Source organism: Acomys minous (genome assembly GCF_964271855.1).
Source record: "Acomys minous genome assembly, chromosome: 12".
Taxonomy (NCBI): Eukaryota; Metazoa; Chordata; class Mammalia; order Rodentia; family Muridae; genus Acomys; species Acomys minous.
Window position 1 is genome coordinate 93364346 of NC_140493.1, and position 23127 is coordinate 93387472.

The 23127-nt window shown below is 47.0% G+C and overlaps 1 protein-coding gene across 1 annotated transcript; it reads right to left on the reverse strand.

The window, feature by feature from the left end:
* Positions 1 to 89: 89 nt before the first annotated feature.
* Positions 90 to 23072, reverse strand: RETREG3 (reticulophagy regulator family member 3). The gene is made up of 9 exons (XM_084748818.1): positions 22708 to 23072; positions 9818 to 9924; positions 8107 to 8137; positions 7093 to 7219; positions 6110 to 6194; positions 4568 to 4705; positions 3198 to 3280; positions 2575 to 2707; positions 90 to 2184 (listed from the first exon to the last, which is right to left on the reverse strand). The coding sequence occupies exons 1-9, from the start codon at positions 22944 to 22946 to the stop codon at positions 1727 to 1729; spliced, it is 1401 nt and encodes a 466-aa protein (XP_084604944.1). The 5' UTR covers positions 22947 to 23072; the 3' UTR covers positions 90 to 1726.
* Between the last annotated feature and the right edge of the window lie 55 nt (positions 23073 to 23127).

Consider the following 23127-nt stretch of genomic DNA (forward strand, 5'->3'; position numbering starts at 1 on the left):
GTTGTCACCACCCCGAATTAGCTACTGCTGGATTGAGGAGAGAAGGCCTACCAAGGGAGTAAGGCACCGTGCAACCGCAGTCTCTTCAAGATTGTTCTCATACAAGATTTATTCCCCAGCACTCACCCCACCCCCACCCCAATTCACAGTGGAGGATTTGGGAGATTCAGAGCAGGATCCCACGGGTGTAAGACAGACCTTCTGGATTTTGCTCTCCTTCCCTCCCTCTTCCTCTTGGCAACTCCCACAGCATGAAGCTACACACTCATGCAAACACGCACAATCCCACTCCTTTCCCTCACCTCCAACTGTTTCTCCACATCAGAGCTCATCTGTAAGACATCTGGCTCTAAGGAAGAGATGCCCAAAGTGTCTGAACTCTAACGTGGGGAGATGCCATTACCCCTAATGTTCACACTCAGTGACTATGAAACAGGCACCCAGCCGTTCCCCAATCACTGTGAAGTATTTTCACTCCCTGGCCTCTGTACCTTGTCCATCAACCAAGAGCAAACGTGTTAGCACAACCCCCAACCTGCAGCACATGAAAATGGGCTCTGTCCAACGTCCCTCACCCAAATACAGGGGTGCTGGGGGAGTGGTCCCTGAGGATCAGCAAAGGGTTAATGCGAGAAGGAAAGAGGATAGAAGAATTTGGCTTGCGCTCTGATTTGGGAGACAGAGAGAGGCAGTAGGCTGGCACAGGTTTAGAACCAATGATCACTTAGGGGGGTTTTGTTTCACATGATTTGACTAGGGACAGCAGAACATATGCCCTTCAGAAGGGCCTCTGCTGATTACCAGCACATCCTTACTAACTGGGCTCATCCTGAAAGGAGTTAGGAAGCAGTACGAAAGACCGGCTGGTGCAAGAAGAGCTGGTGGCTCCCGGATGAACGCCACAGCCATTTTAAAGTGCTACTCTGCCACCCGACATGGACTATTGCTTCTCCAGGGGAGGAGCAGGGGAAGGGACAGGAACATAAAAATGGATATGATATTGCTCTGCTCACTGCTCAGACTGATAGCCAAATGGAGCCAGGGGTTAACAGCACCAAAGACAACCACACAGCTCCAGAAGATTCCATGAGGCCTCAAGACAGTCGCTAACCCTACCAGCTGATCTATAGCTCGAGGTGATCTAGAAGAGGCTCAGCCCCACATCAGATTCACATTTCTTAAAATCTGCAAGCACTTTGGAGCATTCAGAGTCAGCCATCAAGAAATGAAGATGGGCTCAGGGACAGGAAGTGGGCCTGCTCTGCAGAACCAAAGGACGAACTTGTTTTGAGAACACAAATCATGGTAAAAGACAAAGATGACAGCTCTTGTAGCTGCTGCCTGACTTCTGTGGCTCCAGTGAGGTGAGAAGAGATGGGCTCTTGTATCAGTGAGGGCCCCTGAGCACCCAGACCTAAAAGCAAACAGCACTACCTCCTCAAAAGGGAACCAATATCCCTAGTTTGCTGCCTGTAGTGCCGCCCTGATGGAGAGACGCCTCCCTAAGGGGAGCGCGTTCCACTTCAGTGACTAAGCACAGAAATGGTGTCTAGCTGGCAGCACGGTAATGAATATGTTCTCTCAGCAGGCCTCTGCATCAGCCAGGCCACCCAGAACACAGATAAAACTCAGGGGACAAGACTGGGTTCTTCCCTTGCCCCATCACAGTAAGTGGGGTGGGGAGAAAAAAAACATCACAGTGACCCCCCCTTAAAGGAGTCTCTTCTCAGTGGCTTCTGGAACTGGCAGGGTCTAGCTGATTCAGCTCTGATTGGTCCAGAAGTTCAAAATCATCTCCCTCAGCATCAGTGTCCAGGTCTGAACTAGGGGCCCGGAGGACGCCTCTTGCTGCTCTTCGGGGAGGTGGGCCAGAAAGGTCTGTCTGGGAGGCCCCTGACAAGGCCAGCTGGATCATACCCTGGGAGACCAAGCTGGCAAGGTTGCTGGTAAGGTTAGATCCTCCAGGAAGGGAACCAAGCAGGAGCTCAGGCAGCGCGGCCTCATCCCGACTGGTAGGCAGGACCTGGGTCTCCCCAGGCCCCGGTGGGGTGCGGTACATCAAGCTGGGCATCCCAATGCTGGTGTCATCGTCATCATCCAGGCCAGCAGGATCCACGTTAATGGAAGGGAAGTCTGGAAGGTCTCTGGCAAATGATTCCTCTGGATCGCTGTGACCATCTAGGTCTGAGAGAACACAGGCTGTGAAACATGGTAGCTCCCTGGCCTCTGTGCCCCAGACCCACAAGCAGTCAACCCGACACAACCAGGTTTCCTTGCCCTGTACTTCTTGGGATTAAGCCCAATCTGTGGGACTGGTTAGCTTTTTGTCATTACTCAGATGGCCATGACTGCTAATGGCCAGAGAAATGCCTGTCTTCCTCTGCTGTGTCCATGAGGCCAGAGGCAAAGACTAATAAGGGCCTGGGGGCTCCCAGAGAAGCAGCAATACCAGCTGTGCCACGCCACACTCTCGGGTGACTCTGGAGAGGAGGGGGCAACAGTAAGCCCCCTGTTCAAGGAAGCGACAGTGCAAACGGTGGAATTATACTACTAGCTCAGGTCAAAGGTTCTCACCTTCAGAACCTTCTGTTAGAGGTGTTTGGCCTCTTGACAGGTTAAACGTGCCATTGTCTGTACAGGAGACCTCAGCATCAGAGTGCTCCGAATCTGTGATAGCCAATTCCCTGGCGACAGTAGAATCGTCCAGCTTAGAAAAAGAAAGCAAGTCTGAGAAGATGCCATCTGCAATCGGCTTTACTAACACAAGTCCTAGAAGATACCCAAGCCCAACAATAAAACCAAGGAGAGACGGGACTGCACCCACAACCTCAACTCCTGTTAGGCTGCTCCCCTAAAGGGAACTCTCTTTCTTATCAACCTCATAGGCTCAGGCAGTCTTGGGTAGACAGAAAAATATACTTATTAACCAACCCTCTAGGTGGGCTGGCTGCTGAAAAGATCTGTGCCAGCTCCCGGTTCACATGACAATAGGACAAAAGGAAACCTGAGTGAGCTGCTGCTGTTCACTGGGCTCAAACTGAGCCCTAGGCCCCACACACCACCAGCTCTGTACTGAGAGTAAGGGGGATCTGGGGTCTCCGAGAGTCCATGATGGGCCTGAAACCTGGTTACCGCCTTAATGTGAGCTGCCAGAGGGATTAAAAGGGCCAGTGGAGCAGCCTTCACACACAAGATACCTGAGGACAGAAGGCAGCAAGCTCCTCCTCACTGTCACTGTGGTTGTCCACGGCACGTTCCGGGTGCAGAGCTCTGCGGCGCACTATGGAGAGAGCAGAAGGCCCGGATGCCTTTGAGGGGGAAAAAAAATCTCCCTCTGGAGTCCAAAAGCATGTATCAAGAAGGCCTCTAAATATGGCCCTACATAGTGATGTCTGAAGGTAAGGATGCTGAGCCTAAGAGGTAACTCATGGGACTACATCTCTCCTCCAATTTCCCTCCTTCTTCCAACCCTGTATATCTCCAGAGATTCTGGCTAGATGATGAACTATCAAACTACCCAGCGACTCTGAGGATCTCTGAGGAGTAAATACAAGCACAGTCGTAAGCCAGCAGAGGCGTGGAAAGGAGGAGGGGCTCACCTTGGCTCGGCGAGGCTTTTAAGGACTGGTATTTTTCAACTAGTTGGCCCAGATGAGGCTGGGCCTGGTGACTGATCACTTATGGGATTCTTTGAAGGCTTAATGAAACACCCAAACTGAGAAGACCAAAGAGAAGGTATCAGGTAGAGCTCGGGCTAGTCATACTCCCGGCATCTAAGGTGGCTGTTTTCAATCCCCTTTGAAAGACAGCTAATGGGAAGATGCGAGCTTAGAAATGCAAAAAACCAGGCCAGGTGTGGTGGTGGTGGCGGTGGCAGCAGCAGAGCACCTTTAATCCCAGCACTCCAGAGGCAGAGGGAGGTGGATCGCTGAGTTCAAGGCCAGCCTAGTCTACAAAGCAAGTCTAGGACAGCCAAGGCTACAGGGTTTTGAGAAACCGTGTCTGAAAAAAACAAAACGGGCTGGAGAGATGGCTCAGAGGTTAAGAGCACTGCCTGCTCTTCCAAAAGTCCTGAGTTCAATTCCCAGCAACCACATGGTGGCTCACAACCATCTAGAATGAAATCGGGTACCTTCTTCTGGTGTGCAGGTGTACATGCAGGCAAAACATCGTATACATAATAAATAAAAATCTTTAAAAAAAAAAGAAAAGAAAAGAAAAAAACAAAACACACCACCCCCCAGCAAAAAGGGGGGGAAATGGAGATTTTAAAGCCTGTTGGAGAATACCAAGTCTGCCTAAGTTTCTCAGAAATAAAACATTGTCTTTCCTTACCACCTCTGCACTCCTACCAACCACCCCCCCTTCTACTTGAAGTTTTAAAATTACTTTTATATATTTACTGTTTCTGTGTACATATGAAATGGTGTACCTGTGAAGTCAGAGTGCAGCTGGCATGTGTGCATGCGTGTGATAGTTTTCTCCTTCCATTATTAGGGTATGTCAGACCCAGGTCCTCCTCTTCCCTAAACTATGAGACAGAAGAAAGCCATCCCGTGACACTTACACTGTCTTTCTCTCTGCTTCGACATCATGTAGCCACGGACACTGAAGTCCAGCCGCTGCAGAGCCGGCTTCAGCCACACATAGGCTCGATCCCACAGTCGGTGATATACAGCAAGAGGCCACATCATGACAGTGACAACTGAGAGGAGTGGAAATAGTATGAAAATGGAGACGGCACAAAGCAGCCCTACCTGCCCCTCTACTATTGTGTCCTTAGAACTCAGTGAGAACAATTCAACTTAGTTTTGCTGGTCACCTCCACTAGTGACACCTGTCACAGACAGTTTTTGAGAGCAGGGACTTCTATAACCATCCCAAGGGTCAAGGTCATGGCTATACACAACAGTCTAGGCTACAGGCAGCCCAGGGACAGAACAGGCAATGTGGACATATAAAGCAAAATAGTGACAACCAGTCATGTGATGCTGAGGTAAAATTATGTATAGAAAATACTACTCCTGGATGCCTGGAGAGATGGCGCACGCCTTTAATTCCAGCACTCAGGAGGCAGAGTCAGGGAGATCTCTTGTGAATTCGAGGCCTCAAATAGGCCAGGTGTGGTGGAGCATACTTTTAATCCCAGCACCTGGGAGGCAGATATCTGAGTTCAAGGCCAGCCTGGTCTACAGATAGAGTTCCAGGACAGCCAGGGCTGTACAGAGAAACCCTGTTTCAAGGAAGGAAAAAAAAAAGGGGGGGGGTGTCTAGGGATATACTAAAGTATGGGTTGCAAAACACTTGCCTAATATGCATGACACCCTGGGTTGGATTCCCCAGTACTGCAAGCTCCCCCAAAGTAATGGAGCTATGCCGTTTTTTTTTGTGGCATACCAGGTCCATATGAAAAGACATTTAACAACACTAATCATGTCCTGAATATATGAAAAAGTCATTTGGAGAACTAAAATACAAAGGGACTCTTCCAAGACAGTGGTTCTCAACCTGTGGGTCATGACCCCTTTGGGGGCTGAATGACCCTTTCATAGGAGTCACGTACCAGATATTTACAGTATGATTCGTAACAGTAGCAGAATTACAGTTATGAAGTAGCAACAAAAACAATTTTATAAGCTAGGTGTGGTGGCACACACACCTTAACTCCAGCACTCCAGGAGGCACAGGCAGGCGGATCACTGTGAGTTCATGGCCAGCCTGTCCTACAAAGTAAGTCCAGGACAGCCAAGGCTACACAGAGAAACCCTGTCTCAAAAAACCAATAATTAGCTGGACGTGGTGGCGCACGCCTTTAATCCCAGCACTCGGGAGGCAGAGGCAGGCGGATCGCTGTGAGTTCGAGGCCAGCCTGGTCTACAAAGTGAGTCCAGGACAGCCAAGGCTACACAGAGAAACCCTGTCTCGGGGAAAAAAAAAACAAACAAAAACAACAAAACAAAACAAACCAATAATTAATTAATTTATGGTTAGGAGTTACCACAGTTGCAGCATTAGGAAGGTTGAGAACCACTGCCCTAAACCCACAGTTGACTGACAGGAAAAGCTATAACTGACATGCAGCCTGCAGGGGGAGTATGCTCACACTTACGCATCACGTAGGACAGTAGGAGCCCAGGGATGTAGCGGCCCAACATGGCCAAAAAGGTCAGGATCCCACAGCTCAGCAAGCAGAACTGGGAGAAGCAAGAAGCAGTGTTAAGTTTCTGCCACATGGCGAGGGACTGGGTGAGGCTGGGATTAATGGAGATGTGACTGGAGATTGTTTACGATCCGAGTCGAGCCCGGCCATGTCAGAGACAGCTCAGCCCCTCCTGAGTCCAGCGGTGCTCTCCCTTCTACACAGCTTATCTTACATGGCTCACCCCAGACAGCGGAACCTTTCATGCCAGGAAATTGGTTTGGGTAAGTTTTAGGCAAAAAAATCTCTCTGAAAACATGTATCAGTGGTGGGTTTTTTAAGTAAAAGTAAGAAAACAAAGCTGGGCGTGGTGGCACACGCCTGTAATCCCAGCACTTGGGGAGACAGAGGCAAGTGGATCTCTGTGAGTTCAAGGCCAGCCTGGTCTACAAAGCAAGTTCTGGATAGCCAAGACTACACAGAGAAACCCTGTCTCCATGCTCCGTGCTGCCAAAACAAAACAACCCAAAAATAGAAAACCCAACAACTTATCACATGTTTAATATGACACAAATGCACACAAGCAAGCTTTCCTTGTCCTTTTGAGACAAGAAAATGACCTGCTTTCTGGGGCTGGAGATGCAGCTGAGCTGTAGAGCTTGGCCACCATGCAGGAAGCCCTGGACTCAATCCCTAGCACAGAAAGAAATTTAAGAAGAAAAAAAAAGAAAGAAAGAAAATGGCTACTTCAAGTGACAAGCACACGGACCATGGTGTCATGCTCTTGCTAACTGTAACGGCCAGTCAGAACCCCTTCCTGTAGCGTCCCTTTGTTTCTACAAACCTCATGTCTTTTCCTTCATGAGTGGGGATACGTGGTGAAATAGTGTTTCAATTAACATGAACTGAACTGAAGGCCAGAGCCCAAAGTGAACAGGGGGGGGGGGTCTTACCTTGCCTGGGTTTTGCTTTTTGAAAAGCAAAAGATTCCTTATGAAAATGGTCCCACTAACCCAGACTTCAGCTACATGGTGACAGAGCTCGGGCACGCTGAGCAACCGAGGGTGCACAAAGCCCCAGCTACGGGAGAGAGAAGGGGAGCTGTGAAAGGAGCTATGTACCCCCATCCACCCACCCAGTCTTGCTGTGCTGGCAGCCAGGGCTTCCAGGTTTAAATAGGGGCTGGGAGCCCCAGGTTTTTTGGAGGTGAAGCATGTCTTTCTTTATGGCTTACCAGGTTGAAACTTGAATTTGGGGACTAGGAAGACAAACTTGTTCTGACAACTCCACCCTATGAGCAAGTGGCTTAATCTACACGTATAAACCTGCCACCAGCCCCAAGGCCCTTTGTGCTCAAAAACACCATCTTCACCAGACTAAGACCATTGCAGTTCCATACAATTGCAATCCAGGGACACAAGTAAAGCACAGCCCGACTGACTCCACTGTAGCCAAGAGGGAGGCAACGGGAGGATAGAAAACAAACCCAAAGTAAATCACAACAGAGGAAATTCCTACCAAACATATGGGGTGGACGGACTAAGGAAGGAAAGCAGAGGCTCTTAGACACACAAAGGCTCCTTAGCACTGGCATGCTGATGCCAGGAACCAGTGTTTTCTGACCCAGAACTTAAGAACAGCCACAGGTCACAGAAACACCAAATGATGCAATATAAAAACCAAGAGACAAATTAGTTGCCTCTAAGTTTTCACACTGTGGCTTACTAATACAGCTATTTCCCTGGCATGTCAGGCTGTCAGTCACTAATGCTCCTTTTCCAGAATGTTCTCATCCTACAGAGATGAGAAGACAAGTATTCTCAACTCTGGTTTTAGAACTTGTTGTTATCTGAAGCAGGTTAGGCACATACTGTGGTGTCCAGGATGCGGGATTAAGGACATGTAACTACAATAATACAACAGAACCCATCCAAACAACAAGAAGGGAAGTAACTGGTGTTCCGTACCTCTCATTGTCTGACGCGTCAGGTCGTGGCACTACAATATTAAAAACAAACACTAGTATTAGTTGGTAGACAAAACCAAACATGGAAATAGCAGGCTGTTTGTTGGTCTGACAAGTTTTAATATTTTAGGAAAAAAGGAAACATTAATAGCCAATAAAAAGAAAAAAGAAGATCCCATGTTATATTACCAGAGCCAAGGAGCTGCAGACAATGGAATAATGGTTTATGTGTCTTAAGAAAATAAAGACTTTTCCACGGGGAAAGAGAAGGCACAAATGGCCCATGAGAGCTACACCTAACTATCTCAGCTACAGCCGAGGTGCGCAAGAACAGGGTCCACCCGTCCCCTCAGCGTGTCGGACTGCTCACACACATCCTGGGTGCCAGCTTCCAAGGCATGTTCCAACTACTCCAACTCCAGACATCTGCCTGTTTCCTTTAGAGACACCTATTATCTGCTCTGAACAATGCGGCCTTTCAACACTCACAGGCATAAGACAGGCTGGTTTCTTCAACTCTATAAAATAAAGAGCAATGTACTTAAAAGCTACACACCATAGACTGAACATCCTGCTGACACCTGAACCTAACACGTCCAGAATCCACAGCAGTTTTCTTTCAGACTCACACCCGACCGCTCTCCATGGCCTCTGCGTGGTCTGGTAAGTGCACGGCATTCTCCGCTCTTACTTTACTATTTGAACCCATCTGCTGCGCATCAATACTGACCGATCTTCCTTCCTCATACTCTCCACAACACCGACGAGTCTCAGGGACATCATGACTTCTTCCCACAGGGTGCAACTGCAGTTTCCTGACAGAGCTGCTGCCTTCTCCCTTGACTCATGCCATCTCACCTCTAAAATGCTATCCAATTCATCTTTACTCTCAACTCGGTATGCAGCTCGAATTTAAAAACCTCTTCGTCAGGCAATGGTGGCGCACGCCTTTAATCCCAGCACTCGGGAGGCAGAGGCAGGCGGATCCCTGTGAGTTCAAGGCCAGCCTGGTCTACAAATCGAGTCCAGGATAACATAGAGAAACCCTGTCTCGAAAAACAAAACAAAACAAACAAACAAACAAACAAACACTGTTCATGATCATTCACTACCTAAATGTCTAAACCTAACTAGTTTTCATGGAATTATAAATCTAAGTTCTCTCCTGAAAACAGACTCCTCATTCCTACCAAACGCTCAGTTCTGTGTTCCCAGGAGACACTTAGCAAGTTGTGGCTCTTCTGTTTGTCTGTGGAAAGGATCTCACGTCCAGCCAGCCTCCAACTCCCTGCTCACCTGAGGCTCACTGAGGCCCCCAAGTGCTGGCATTACAAAGAACGGCACTGCGCCTCGCTCGCCTGTGCTGCTGTCAGCTGCTGCCTAGAAAGGGTTCTCTCTCCTCACCTTCCACATATCCTGCTTCAATGACTGAACTGGGGATAAAGGGCATAAATACATCAACTACACACTGCACTACATCTCTGATATTACCCCTTGGGTTGTCATTAATTTTTCTTTACGGATAGAAGCAGGAGAGACGGCACAGCAGTTAGGAGCACTAACTACTCTTCTAGAAGGCTTGGGTTTAATTCTCAGCTAACAATGCCAGGGGATCCAATGCCCTCTTTCGGCCACTGTGTATATCAGGCACACAAGTGGTACATTCAAGCAGGCAAAACACCCATTCAAATAAAATATGCTACAAATCTTACCTTTTATTTCGGGCCAAATTTTGTTCTTCCATTGGTCAATACAGACAATGATCATCAAGCTGAACGCAAGTAAAAACACAAAACGAAGGGATGTCAGTGCAAAAAACCTACAGAGGAAGAAGATGGAAGAGGGTCACTAAGCAGTGAGGGCAGCTTAGAAAAGATGGCGTGCACTCTGGGCTGGGTCAACAGTTCTAGTTCTGGGCTCTGGTGGTTCAGATGTTAACTAACCAGTTATGCCCCCCAACTTTCCAGACCCCAACTATTTTCCTGGGGAGACAGTAATTTGCTTCTGTAAAGATGAGGGACTAAATCAAGTAACCTCCTGGAGACCCCTCCAACCTTCCAGTCTGTTCAGTGACAAGATGAAAGCAACTATTCATTTACTAAAGTTAAGCCCTAGTACAAGCCAGTACCTGACACAGCACACAATGAATGAAGCATTTAACTCAATTAAGCATGTGCCATTACAGATGAAGGAACTGAGCCCTCAAAGCAAACTGACTGACCTAAGGTCACACAGGAAGCGAACACTAAAGGTATGTCTAAAAGGCACTTCAGGATTAGCTCCAATACGCCTCAAACTCTTCTAATCAAAGTGACAGGTAGGGAGAGCCAGGTGCGCTGCTCCATGCATGATCAAGAGCTTGAGGTCATCTTCATGTAAAGAGTGAGTCTGGGGCCAGCCTAGGCTACTTGAGACCCCACCTCAACTCCACCTGGGGCTGAGGGTTAAAGTAAACAGTGCTCGGAGCAGCCAGCACTACCCGGTTACTGAAGCTAGATACAAGAGAACCACAGAGCATTTCTCTTATCATTACAGATGCAAAGTCTTCAACAAAATGGTACATGAAGAGAACTAGGGGCTGGAGAGATGGCTCAGCGTTTGGGAGCACTGGTTCTTCTTCCAGAGGACCCGGGTTCAATTCCCAGCACCCACAGGGCAGCTCACAACTCCCTATAACTCCAAAATCTGACACCCACAGCCATACAATGCACATAAAATAAAAATAAATAACTTTAAAAAAAAAAGAGTTATACAGCATTAACCAAGTGAGATTAATGGTTTTTTTGTAAAATTCTCATTGTATATATTCATTGTACATGGTATTATGTTATACAGAGACATTTTCTTTATTTTTTTATTTATTATGTACAGTTATGGCACGTACATCCGCACACCAGAAGAGGGCATTAGATCACATTACAGATGGTTGTGAGCCACCATGTGGTTGCTGGGACTTGAACTCAGGATCTCTGGAAGAGCAGTCAGTGCTTTTAACCTCTGAGCCATCTCTGCAGGCCCCACAGAGACATTTTCATACAAGTAGATATTGTACACGGAGCCTATTCCATCTCTATGTGCATTTCTCACTCCCCCCCCCTATCATTAGCTCTCTCTTTGTGCCTCCAGACAGCTGCACGTCAACTGTCATGTCATACACACATACATGATTCAGTGTAGCTATGCACAATCTAATAAGTACAAACGAGAGAAAGCACATGGTATTTGTCTTCCTGCGCCTGGGTTGTTTAGTATGATTATCCCCAGCTGCGTCAAGTAGGGAAGCATGTAGGCCAGGCGCCTCTGTAACTCCAGACAGGTCTTCCAAGACAGCCCTGGCTATGCTGGAGCTCACTGCATAGTTCAGGACGGCCTTAAACTCACAGAGACCTGCCTACCTCCGCCTCTCGAGTCCCAGGACGAAAGGTGTGTGCCACCGTACATGGACCCCACTTTATCGTCTGAAACAGGTTTCTCATGAATCCAGAGCTCATCGCCTGGAAAGACTTCTGACCAGTAAGTTCCAGGGATTTGCCTGGCCCTAACCCTCAGCACTCTAGCTGCAGATGTGTGGCCACACTAGGCTTTTACATGAATGATGGACCCACGCCAGGAGTTTACATATTCAGCTATCCATCTACTTGTCCCCAAGTGGCTTTGTCTTACCACAGCAGGAGTGGCAGTTCAACAGAGATCAATAAATGTAGTGCATCATCACATGAATAAATGAGGGGCCTGGGAACATAGCTCAGTCCGTACAGTGCTCCTCTAGCATGCATGAAGACCCTGGGTCCAACACCCAGAACTGCATAAACCAGGCATGGTAGTGCATGCCTGTAGCCATCTTCCAAGCGTGTCCCTGTCTTTAGGGGCTGAGATCTTGTTAGTTTACCTTGCCTGGTCTCCATACTCTTAACCTGAAGCAATCTCTCGTTTCAGCCATCAGATTCTGAGACTATAATCAGGTACCACTGCACTGAGCAAGAGAAGCTTTTAAGGTCAGATGAGGGACAGAGAGATGATTTAGTGCGTAAAATTACTCGTAGCACACTCCTCACAACCTGAGCTGGATCCCTAAAAACATGACTTTGGAAGGTTATCTTCTGACTTCTGCATGCACACACCCACACTGAAAGACACAAAAATCGTTAACTTATATATATACACTAATGATAAAGAAAACAAAAATTAGGCCAGACATGGTGGCACACACCTTTAATCCCAGCACTTCAGAGGCAGACAGTAAATCTGAGTTTAAGGTCAGCCTGGTCTATATAGCAATCCCAGGCCAAATGGGGTTGCGGTTGCATAGTGAAAAACCTGTCTCAATAATATTAACAATAATAACAACAATAAAACATTAAATTTAAGGCTGTGTGCATGCCTGTAATCCCAGCACTTGGGAGGCAGAGGTGGGCAGATCTCTGTGAGTTCAAGGCCAGCCTGGTCTACAAAGTGAGTCCAATACAGCCAAGGCTACACAGAGAAACCCTGTCTCCAAAAACCAAAAAATTAAAAATTAAACAAATGAAAAAAAATTAATTTAAATAAAAAATGAAGTCAGATGACTCTGAGGTTGATCCCTAAATAGAAGCATACGTGAACTTTAATAAGTTCATCTCTTCACGCATAATGGGGCGCTGACAGTCCTGAGCTGTGGATGTGGCTCAGCTGGTAAAGCGCTTGCCTCACATGCCTGAAGCCCTAGCTTGATCCTCAATACGGAATAAAACCAGTGTGGTAGCTCATGTACAATTCCAGCACTTGGGAGGTGGAGGTAGAGGCACAAAGACAGGAAGTTCAAGGTCATCCTTAGCTACAGAGTGAATCTGAAGATAAACTGGGTGATACAAGACCTTCTCTTTTTTTCCTCTGTCTCCCTCTTCCTCCCTCCTCAGAAAAACAACAGGCTTAATCTCCTATAAAATATCGCACTTGATGCTGGCCAAGAACAACATGCAAGGCACCAGCACCGCACCCGCCTTTTCACATCACAGTGGCACTAGGAATTAACACAGCACCTCAGAAGCTGGTCACTCTGGAATACCCTCAGCTCAATACTTGACTAATGACCTTATACAACCCCAGAGCAAACCTTAAGGATAGAATTCTTATACCATAAAAGACAAAAAAGCCAGGGTGGGAGCTCAGGCAGTAGGGTTCTCTGCATGCACGAAGGCCTGGCTCTGATCCTTAGCACTCAGGGGGGAGAAGTAAAGGACCCAAAAGGCGTCACTTCAGAGTGTAATACCACGCTAGGCCCGTGAGACAGCCTCCAAAAAATAAGGTAGATATGGTGGTGCATGCATTTTATCCCAGCACCTGGAAGACAGAGGCAAAGTCCAGCGTGGTATACATAGGGCATTCCAGGACAGACAGCCAGACCATGCCTCAACAAATCAAAAAAAAAAAAATTAAAATAAATTTTAAGAAATTAAAAACTTGTGCAGGACACTCAGATCAATCTCAGCATCAAAAATAAGGAAGCCTTTCTGAACATCTACATGAAGACAAATGCATTCACAGGACATCCTGTACAATAAACACGAGTGCATGCTACTTGAGCACCTTTTAAAATAAAATATATTAAAGAATGAAAGGGAATGAGAGTCAGAAGTCCAGGCACCAATGACAAGTCTATTCCGATTCCCCAGCACTTACAGGGCACATTACACCTGAGATTAAAAAAGCAAAGCAGCTTAGCAGACATAAGCTGGAGCTGCCCCGGGTCGCTCATCTCCTCAAAGCCAACAAATAAAGCAAATTCAGCGGGGCGCTGACCATAAAGGCTCTGGTCACTGCTCCCCATGCACTGAAGCTACTCCCCCTCCAGGTACCCAAAGTGCTCCGAGGGGCAAGGCCCTCCAAAATCAGCCCTTCCCAGAGCACCGACCGCCGACAAGCAGAAACTCAGGCAGGGAGGGGGTGCTTAGCTCTCCTTTACAGGGTGGTTTTCCAGTGATGCTGGCAATAAAAGTATTTTCCAGCCAGGCATGGTAGCACATGCCTGTGAACCCTGCACTTGGGAGGAAAAGCAGTAAGTTCAAGCTCACCCCCAGCTACACAGAGTTTGACGCTAAAGTCTTTGAGACCTTATCTCAAAACAAAAAATTGATTTCTCCACAAACTAGACTATCTTATAGTAGCCTGTCACAACCCCTGCTTTCCCATTCTCAACACCTATATTTCAACTCGAAAAACAAATCTGAGGGCCTTCTAGCATTAGATCAGCAGCCCAGGCAGGGAGTAAGGAAGGCAGGGTATAGTGGTGGCCACCTTTAATCCCAGGACTTGGGAGGCAAAGAAGAAGATCCACACAGATCTCTGTAAGGAGCCCGGCATACACTGAGATAATAGAGTAATAAGACATGTGCCTTACTCACGTATAGTTGTTTGTGTTTACAATACATGACTAAGTAACAATAAGGGAGGTCATATAAAGTGGGTTTGAAAGACAAATGGTAAGAAAACAGAAATGGCTAGAGAGATGGCTCAGAGGTTAAGAGCATTGACTGCTCTTCCAGAGGTCCTGAGTTCAATTCCCAGCAACCACACGGTGGCTCACAATCATTCATAACAAGATCTGGTGCCCTCTTCTGGCCTACAGGTGTACATGCAGGCAGACACTGTATACATAATAAATAATCTTTAAAAAAAAAAAAAAGAAAGAAAGAAAACAAAGGGCATGGAATCCAGACAAGAGGTAATAAGAAGAAAAGACATCTAAGCTAAGAGCAGAGTACACACCTACAATCCTAGTAATCAGAAACTGAGGCAGGAGGATCAACAGTTTGAGGCTAGTCTGAACTACAGAATGAAATCCTTCCAGAAAACACACACAAACCCCAAATCCACAGTTTGTTAAAATAGCAGACAAAACACTTTCAGCAACTACAATCAACATAAAGACTTTCCAACTAAGCAAAAAAAAAAAAAAAAAAAAGTGCAAATGGAGCCAACTTGACTGTGTACACATGAATTACCCAGCTCAGGACTGCGTTTGCCTGTTAGTCTTTCTGATCACTGCAGGCTCACCCATTTTTTCTTCTTAATGACTTTCCTTATTTCTAAGGCCAAGCATACTTGTTGTAGGTTTAGAAAATAGGATATAATAAAACACCAGGCATGGTGACACAATCCTTTAATCCCAGCGCTAGAGAGGCAGAGGCAGGCAGATCTATGTGGGTTTGAGGCCAGCCTGGCTTACAGTGAGCTCCAGGACAGCCAAGGACTGCACTAGAAAAAAATCTGTTTCGAAAAACAAACAAAAAGAAATAGTAAAAAAAAAAAAAAAAAAAAAAAAAAGTCTACCACTATGGAATAACCTGATTTACACCCCACCTTATTATTTGGCCTCTGGAACCACACCACACACACAAGCCAAGCATAGTGGCTCACACTTGTAAGTCCAACACTTGGAAAGCAGAGGCAAGAGAATCGCCTGGGCTTCCTAGTGAGACAGAAATAAAGGGAGAGATGGAGACAGAGGAAGGAGGGAGTGGGGGAGATGGAGAGAAAGAAAAGAAAGAGGAGGGGAGAAGAAGGGAAAGGAAAGAAAAAGAGAAAGAACTGTGAATCCGAATCTCCTCAGGCTTCTGAAGTCAACCATTGATTTACAGGGAACAGGAGACCGGAGAATCCACTGAGCCGCAGGGCCACAGGCAGCAAGGTCTCACGGCGCGCTCTGGACAAAGGGCCTGTCTGTTCAGAGCAAACACTCACAATATATACACTCCATTTTGGTTATTAACCTTACAAGTAAACGGAGTTTTTGTTTTGTTTAGTGCCAAAGTACCATTTTTGAGGGGGATAAAAAAAAAAAAAAAAGAAGACATTTCAACACAGCGCAAAATAATTTTTTCCATATGATAAAATTAGTGCTGTCTTAAACATCTATTTTAAGGGGCAAAGGTCCTGGGTTTGGCCCAAGCACTATACAGATGGGGTATAGTGGTGAACACACAGTAATTCCAGCACTGGGGAGAAGCAGACAGAAGGATCGGGAGTTCAGGGTACTTGTGGGCTGCATACAGCAGCCTGCCCTTCACGAGATCCCGCCTCACAACAGCAAGGCAACAACACAAAAGCAAAAACAAAAACACTTGGGACAGAAAAGGGGCGGGGGTGGGCTCAGAGGATAAAAGCAGATGCCAAGCAAGCGCAGTGATCTAACTTTCACCCCTGGAATCAACAGTAAAAAGAGTGAACCAACTCCTCAAAGTGGTCCTCTGGCCTGCACATACACACCAGGGCAGGTGCCTGCCTGCATTCACATATGCACATGCACACACACACGCACACACACGATAAGATATAAAGAAAATAAGAAAGAGGAGCTGTCCAACACTAAACACACCTCTGACCTTACCTACTATTAGCTAAGTAGAACATTAGGTCAAGAAGCATTAATTATTTTTTTTTATAAGGACATAAGGAAATTCTTCCTTTTAAATTACCTACTTCAGGCCCGGAGTGGTAGTGCACACCTTTAATCCCAGCACTCGAGAGGCAGAGGCAGGTGGATCGCTGTGAGTTCGAGGCCAGCCTGGTCTACAAAGTGAGTCCAGGACAGCCAAGGCTACACAGAGAAACCCTGTCTCAGGAAAATAAAAACTAAAAAATGACTACTTCAATGGTTTGGAATATATTCAGAGTTCTGCAAGCCACCATTATCTAACTTTAGAAAGTCTTCATCAACCTCAATAAACACACACACATTGTCGGTCACTCCCTGTCTCCACTGTCCCCAGGAAAGGTGCTAACCACTCAGCTTAGCAAAGGCTGCCAAACTACTTCCTAGAAAAGCCATCTAGTGTAGGCTTCTCTCAGTCGTATGTCTCTTCTCCCACGTATTCCCCAAAATTGAACATTATCAGTTCTTAAAACTTAATGAGCAGCCAGTCATACTGGTGTACAACTTTGATCTTGGCACTGAGGAAGCAGAAGAAGGCAGACCTCTGAGTTCAAGGCCAGCCTGGTCTATGTAATGAATTCCAGAACAGCCAGGGCTAAATACTGAGACCCTGTCCCAAAATAAAATAAAATTTAATAAGCAGAAATTGGTAACACGATTCGATTTCTATTTATTTTTAAAATTAATTTATCCTCTGAGTATGAATGTTTCACCTGCATGCACACATATGCTGCAAGCCACGACGTGGACGCTGCAAATCAAACCCAGGGCCTTTGCAAAAGTAACAAGTGCTCTTAACCCGAGCCGTCTCTCCAGCTCCTACCCTTGAATTTTTAAAATGCCAGTTAATACAGTAAAGTTTTATCTATCTACTGTTTTTCCTTTTTTGGAAAGGTGTTGAGACAAGTCTCGTGTAGCCCAGGCTGGACTACAGAACTCACTAGATAACTGAGGAGGACATTTGCTCTGGATTCTCTAGCCCCAACACGCACACACGCACGCACGCACACACACCTGGATTATGAGCCTGTACCACCACACATAGATTTTCATTTTGTAAATTGCCCTTTTATCTCTTACTTCTCTTTCCTCCTCTCTTCCTCTGTCTGTCTGTATGTCTGTCTGTCTGTCTCTTTCTCTCTCTGGGGTACCCTCCACCCTTTCCTTCTCTCCCCATGCTCATTTAATAAACCTCACATTTTAAAAAATTGCCCTTTTATTTGTGAGAGCTATCCAACTAAACTGCCAGCCCAGATAAAATGTGTTCCTTGGTATCTCGTGTCCAAAAAGACCATGAGAAATTCTAGAAATACACAACTTTCTGGGAGTTAACTAGAAGGTGGATCTATAGTAATGGAAATTAGACTTTGTTATAAATAATAATAGTTTGCCCAGGATACAAGAGGCCCTGGGTTCGGTCCACAGCCACACATACAATCACAGACAATGACAACACATCTATTGTCAATCAAAAATGCTATTTCTAGGTTCCTTTGTTGTTACAGAGCACGCATCTCTGGCACTTCAGAACAAAGCATCTCATTCTATAGGACAGAGTGTTGTGACTGCCTGGTTAACGAGGCAGGCGCTGGGAAGTGAAGAGGAAAAAAATTAACCCAACCTATATCACATGATGACAGCTGCTGCTCGCACAGAAAACCAAGTGAAACCAGCTAGCTGCTATTGACCCACCCGACCCTAAACAGAGAAAGCATCAACCTTACAATTACACACAAAAACTGAAGGCTAGGCTGGTGTCAGAGAGCTTGCCTAGCATTCATGAAGCCGCAGCTTTAATCACAGCCCTAAAACAAACAAACAAATGACTAATTCACCTCTAAGGCAAAGAGAGGCAAAGATGAGGATGGCATAATTGGTAGCCAAAGAGCCTTACCAAGGCAACAGGCTCCCAAGAGCAGAAGCCAGCTTTGGCTGCATGGACCCAAAAGCAAAAAGAGAAAAGAAAAAGAACCCATCACCAGAAACATTTGTCAATTGAGTTTCATCTAAACTTTGGTGGGTTTTCTGTTTGTTTGTTTGTTTTTTAGGCTTTGTTTTGAGACAGTCTACGTAGTCCCAGCCAGGAACTCACTATACAGAACAAGTTAGTCTTGATCTCAGGGCTACCTGCATGTGCTGAGGCTAGCAGCTTGGAAAAATGTCTCTATTGAAATGGGCTTTCCTTTAAAGAAAACTAAGATCTTAAAATCAGTAATGTTTACATTTCTAAATACCTTCAAAACTCATTTAAAAAAAAACAGGCAGTGGAGGAACACACCTTTAACCTCTGCACCAAGGCAGAGGCAGCCAGATCTCTGAGTTCAAGGCCAGCCTGGTCTACAGAGTCCCAGGACAGCCAGGGCTACACAGAGAAACCCTGTCTTGGGGGGGGGGGAAGGAGGGGGGTCAGTAAATGACACCCTCCCTTCATTTTCCTATTGTTTTTCAGTCGGGTTCTAATTTTGTAATCGGAGCTGTTGTATACCCCTAATCACTTCTCAGATCACTTTTTATTTGTTTTTTAGGGAAGGAAAAACTTTGGGGGCGAGGAGGGGTTGGTTTTTTGAAACAGCTCTGCCTGGCTGTCCTGGACTTACTCTGTGGACCAGGCTGGCCTGGAACTCACAGAGAGCTGCCTGCCTCTGCCTCCACGAGTGCTGGGATCACAGGTGTGCGCCACCCAGCCAAGTGAAAAAACTTTTTCCCCCCTTTTCCTTTTTAAAACTCATGCCAACAATATAGACTCTAATCACATACTCCATCACAGCCCCTGCAAAGAATGGCTAACATTGGCAAGGTTGGTGACTGTAAAAACAGTTCCCAGGAGAGTGTTCAACAGGGTTATGTTCATGTCCCAAAGGACCACAGAGTCACAGGGACAAAGCTGGAAAGCAGCTCCACAGCCATAAGCCCCTCTCGAAGGATGCAGGAGCCAGCAGCGCCCACGCGTCCCCAGGGCTCCTTTACCCTCACGTTCCCCCTCACCTCCTATGAGTCAGAGCAAAGTTGAAACAACCTGTTCTTTTCTGATCCTGTCATGATACATACACTCCTGCTGACTTCCATGGGCTCCCTGCAAATCACTCATCTGTAGACAGGCTGAGAGTAATGAAAATACAAGCTTCTAGAGAGAAGGCCACTATTATCCTAAAGACAGTACAGAGCCAAGGACCAAAAGTGATGCGGGTTACTCGGTTTTTTGATAGGGCCACCATGGTCCCACTGGAACCTGGGGGAAGGAAGTGGGTAGCCCAGAAATACTACAGTGGCACACAACATGGACTTCTTTTATGAACCTATTATGTTTAGGAGAGGACATAGTCCTAGCTACAGAAAAACCACTACTGAGAATACAAAACGCTGAAAGGGCTATGTTCTCTGAATTTGGATGACTTGAAACAAGAACAAGAAGAAGAAAAAAACTGTGCAGTGGTGGCGCACACCTGTAATCCCAGCACTCAAGAGGCAGAGGCAGAGGCAGAGGCAGGCGGATCTCTTGAGTTAGAAGCCAGCCTGGTCTACAGAGTGAGTTCTAGGACAGCCAGGACAACAAAGAAAAGCCCTGCCTTCAAAAACCAACAACAGCAAATATTCTTTCAAAAGAGTACGTATCTGTGTGTTTAAGTCAGAGGACAATCTGGAGAACTTGGGTCAGGTCATTAGGCCCTGGGCCACCTCTCTCCAGCCCACAGGGGACTTCTTTTGTATATTGTCTAATCTTCTGACACACACACACACACACACACACACACACACACACACACACAAAACACCTCTCAGCTTTTGATGCATTATTATTCCTAACAAATAGTGAAAGAAAATTAGTTTAGATTTGTTTTTTCTGACCTCAACTAATGACCTTTCTTCAAAATGTCTAAGATCTAAACAGTCATTCTTTACCGTCCTACGTGAACCGTCAACACTCACAGAGACACTACTGACGAGTGAAATCGGTTTAAACCTCAAACTTCAAAGGAAGTTCATTTCTCCCAAAACAATTCTATAAATGCCAATGTCCATGACTACCTTAATACTGTTTGTACCCTTCACTAGGTATCACTGAGTCCCCTCTTATAAATAACACCCTCAACTGCTAAGTCCTAAACCACCCTCATTTTGGTGTCTCTCCCCTGGCTTCTCAGAGATGGGAATGCAGCAAGTCTTAACTGTACTGTGGCTGCACAGCAGGCCAGCCACCAGGAAGTGCCAGAGATAACGACCAGTCACAATGTTTTAAGAGATCCAAAGCACAAGAGGGGTTCTGAGGAAGATGCTAAACACAGACTTGGCTTAGGTAAACACTACTGGCACAGCGTGGTCGCCAATGTCCACAGTCCCAGCCTCCGGAGGGTGGGAGCAGGAAGATCAGGAGTTCAAAGCTTGCCACCAGGTGTGCTCCAGGCCAGCCTAGGGTATGTGGGACCAACAGAGAATACACTGTTGAGAGGCAGCAAATACCACTGCAGCTTTAAAATGTGTTCCAGTGTTGGAGAGAGACTGCTCTTCCAGAGTTTGGTTCCCAGCACCCAGTCACCTACAACTCCAGCTCCAGGGGGATTCAAATGTCTCTAGCCTCCACAGGCACCTGTAGTCTTACACACACACACACACACACACTTACACACACACACGCGCACACACACACACACACACACACACACACACACTCCAAAACAGTAAAAACAAGCCTTTAAAAACCTATTTCATGCCTGGCATGGTGGCATATGCCTTTAACCCCAGCACTCAGGAGGCAGGGGCAGGTCAGTCTCTATGAGTTCGAGGCCAACCTGGTCTACAAAGAGGAGTCCACAACAGGCAAGGCTACACAGAGAAACCCTGTCTCAAAAGAACAACAACATGTTTCATGAGTAGAGTACTCCTTCAATACGAACCAACACTTGGAGGCAGAGGCAGACAGATCTCTTGGGTTTGAGGTCAGGCTGGTCTATATATAGTTAGTTTCAGGCTAGACAGGGCTATATGAGACCCTGACTCAATAAAATAAAATAAAATAAAAATAATAAAAAAAGAGTTCCAGTCAGAATTGCCCCAGCTGTACACCTCAACCCCACATTTCTGGTCTAAAGAACGTCAATGTCTTTTTCCTTGAGGTTCTGCCTGGACAAACACAAACAATTGAAAGGAAAGGAAGCTGGTATCTGAGGTCAAGGAAGAAGCATTACCAAAAATAGATGACAGGGGCCTAAAGTGTAAGCTTCACGGCTACAGCACTTGCCCAGCATGCACAGGGCCTGGGGTTGAGCTCCAACACGAACATACACACACACACCCCCAACTTTGTTGTCTCAGGCTTAAGCAGGATAGTCTAATTTCATTTGGCCTTACAGGCCTCAGTAATGTGTCAGTTCCCTTGGAATTTGACCAGTCCTCTGGTTATTAATAAACCCAAACTACGCTTGGTAGATTCAAAGAAGCCCCAGGGCCTCCTTCATGTTCCCAGAGAATGAAACAGATCCTTGAACAAAATACCACTTGTCCGGCTAGATGGAACTCAACGGCTCTCGGACATCCTCAAACCCCTTGATTCTAAACCATGGCTAAAGATGCCTTTCTAATTCCTTCGAAGAGAGGAGCGTGCCATGCTAGGTGGCTCTGAAACGGATGAAATCTCATCATTGTTTCATCATTTTCTTCCTTACGACTTCCTACTTCTCTTTGCTGCTGAAGCTCCAAACCGACTTCACTAACTGGACTGGGTGAGACCGTAAGTAGCTAACATGCTAATTCCTGATAACCGGCTCAAGCTTGTTTTTCTCCTCACGCCCATGTGATACTTATTTTCAAGTTCTGCCTCTCCTCCCCCCCTAAGTTTAAAATCTCTAGAAACCACACCGGGACAGGCGAGGGAAACGGTCTCAAAGAGAAATAGCTTTCTCTAGCTAACAAGAAGCAACCTGGCTCACTGCGAACGACTAAGCTCTTGGACACTGTGCGGGGACAAGAGTGCCGGCGCGGGGAGAGCAGGGAAGACCGCGAGGCCCCGTGAGCACCCGGGGTGCCCAAGCCTTGGAAGCGGGCGGGATGGAGGGGAAAAGTGAAGCACCATTACGTTACTACGAGAAGCAGCCAAGGCGGCGAAAGAAAACAGGGCAAGGCCGGCGAGAGGTAGACCCCTAGAGCAACCTGACGAATTCGCGCCTTGTAGGGTTAGCGAGGGTCCGGGTCTCTCACCAGAACGCCGCGTTCAGCCCCAGGCACCACAGGGCGCTCCTGGCGGGCCGCTCCCACACCAGGGCAGCCTGCACCCGGCTCAGCAGAGGCTCGTAGGGCCCCAGCACCTCCACCAGCGCCCGCTGCACAGCCTCAACCTGCTGGTCGCGCTCCCAAGAGCCGGACATGGCTCGGCGGCCCCTGAAAGCCACCCCCGAAGCTGGGCCCGGGGCCGCGGCCACCCCTTCGGCTTCCTCCATCTCCCCTCCAGCAGCCACAACATCCGGGGCCACGGCCCGGCAGTCACAATAACACCAACTGCGCAGGAGCGCGATTTGGCTGCGGCTGGGCGGGGAGGGACCGGGGCCGGGGAGGGGGGGGGGGTGGGGGGGTGCGGAGGGAAGGAAGGCTAGATCCACGCGCGCATGCGCGTAAGTTTCG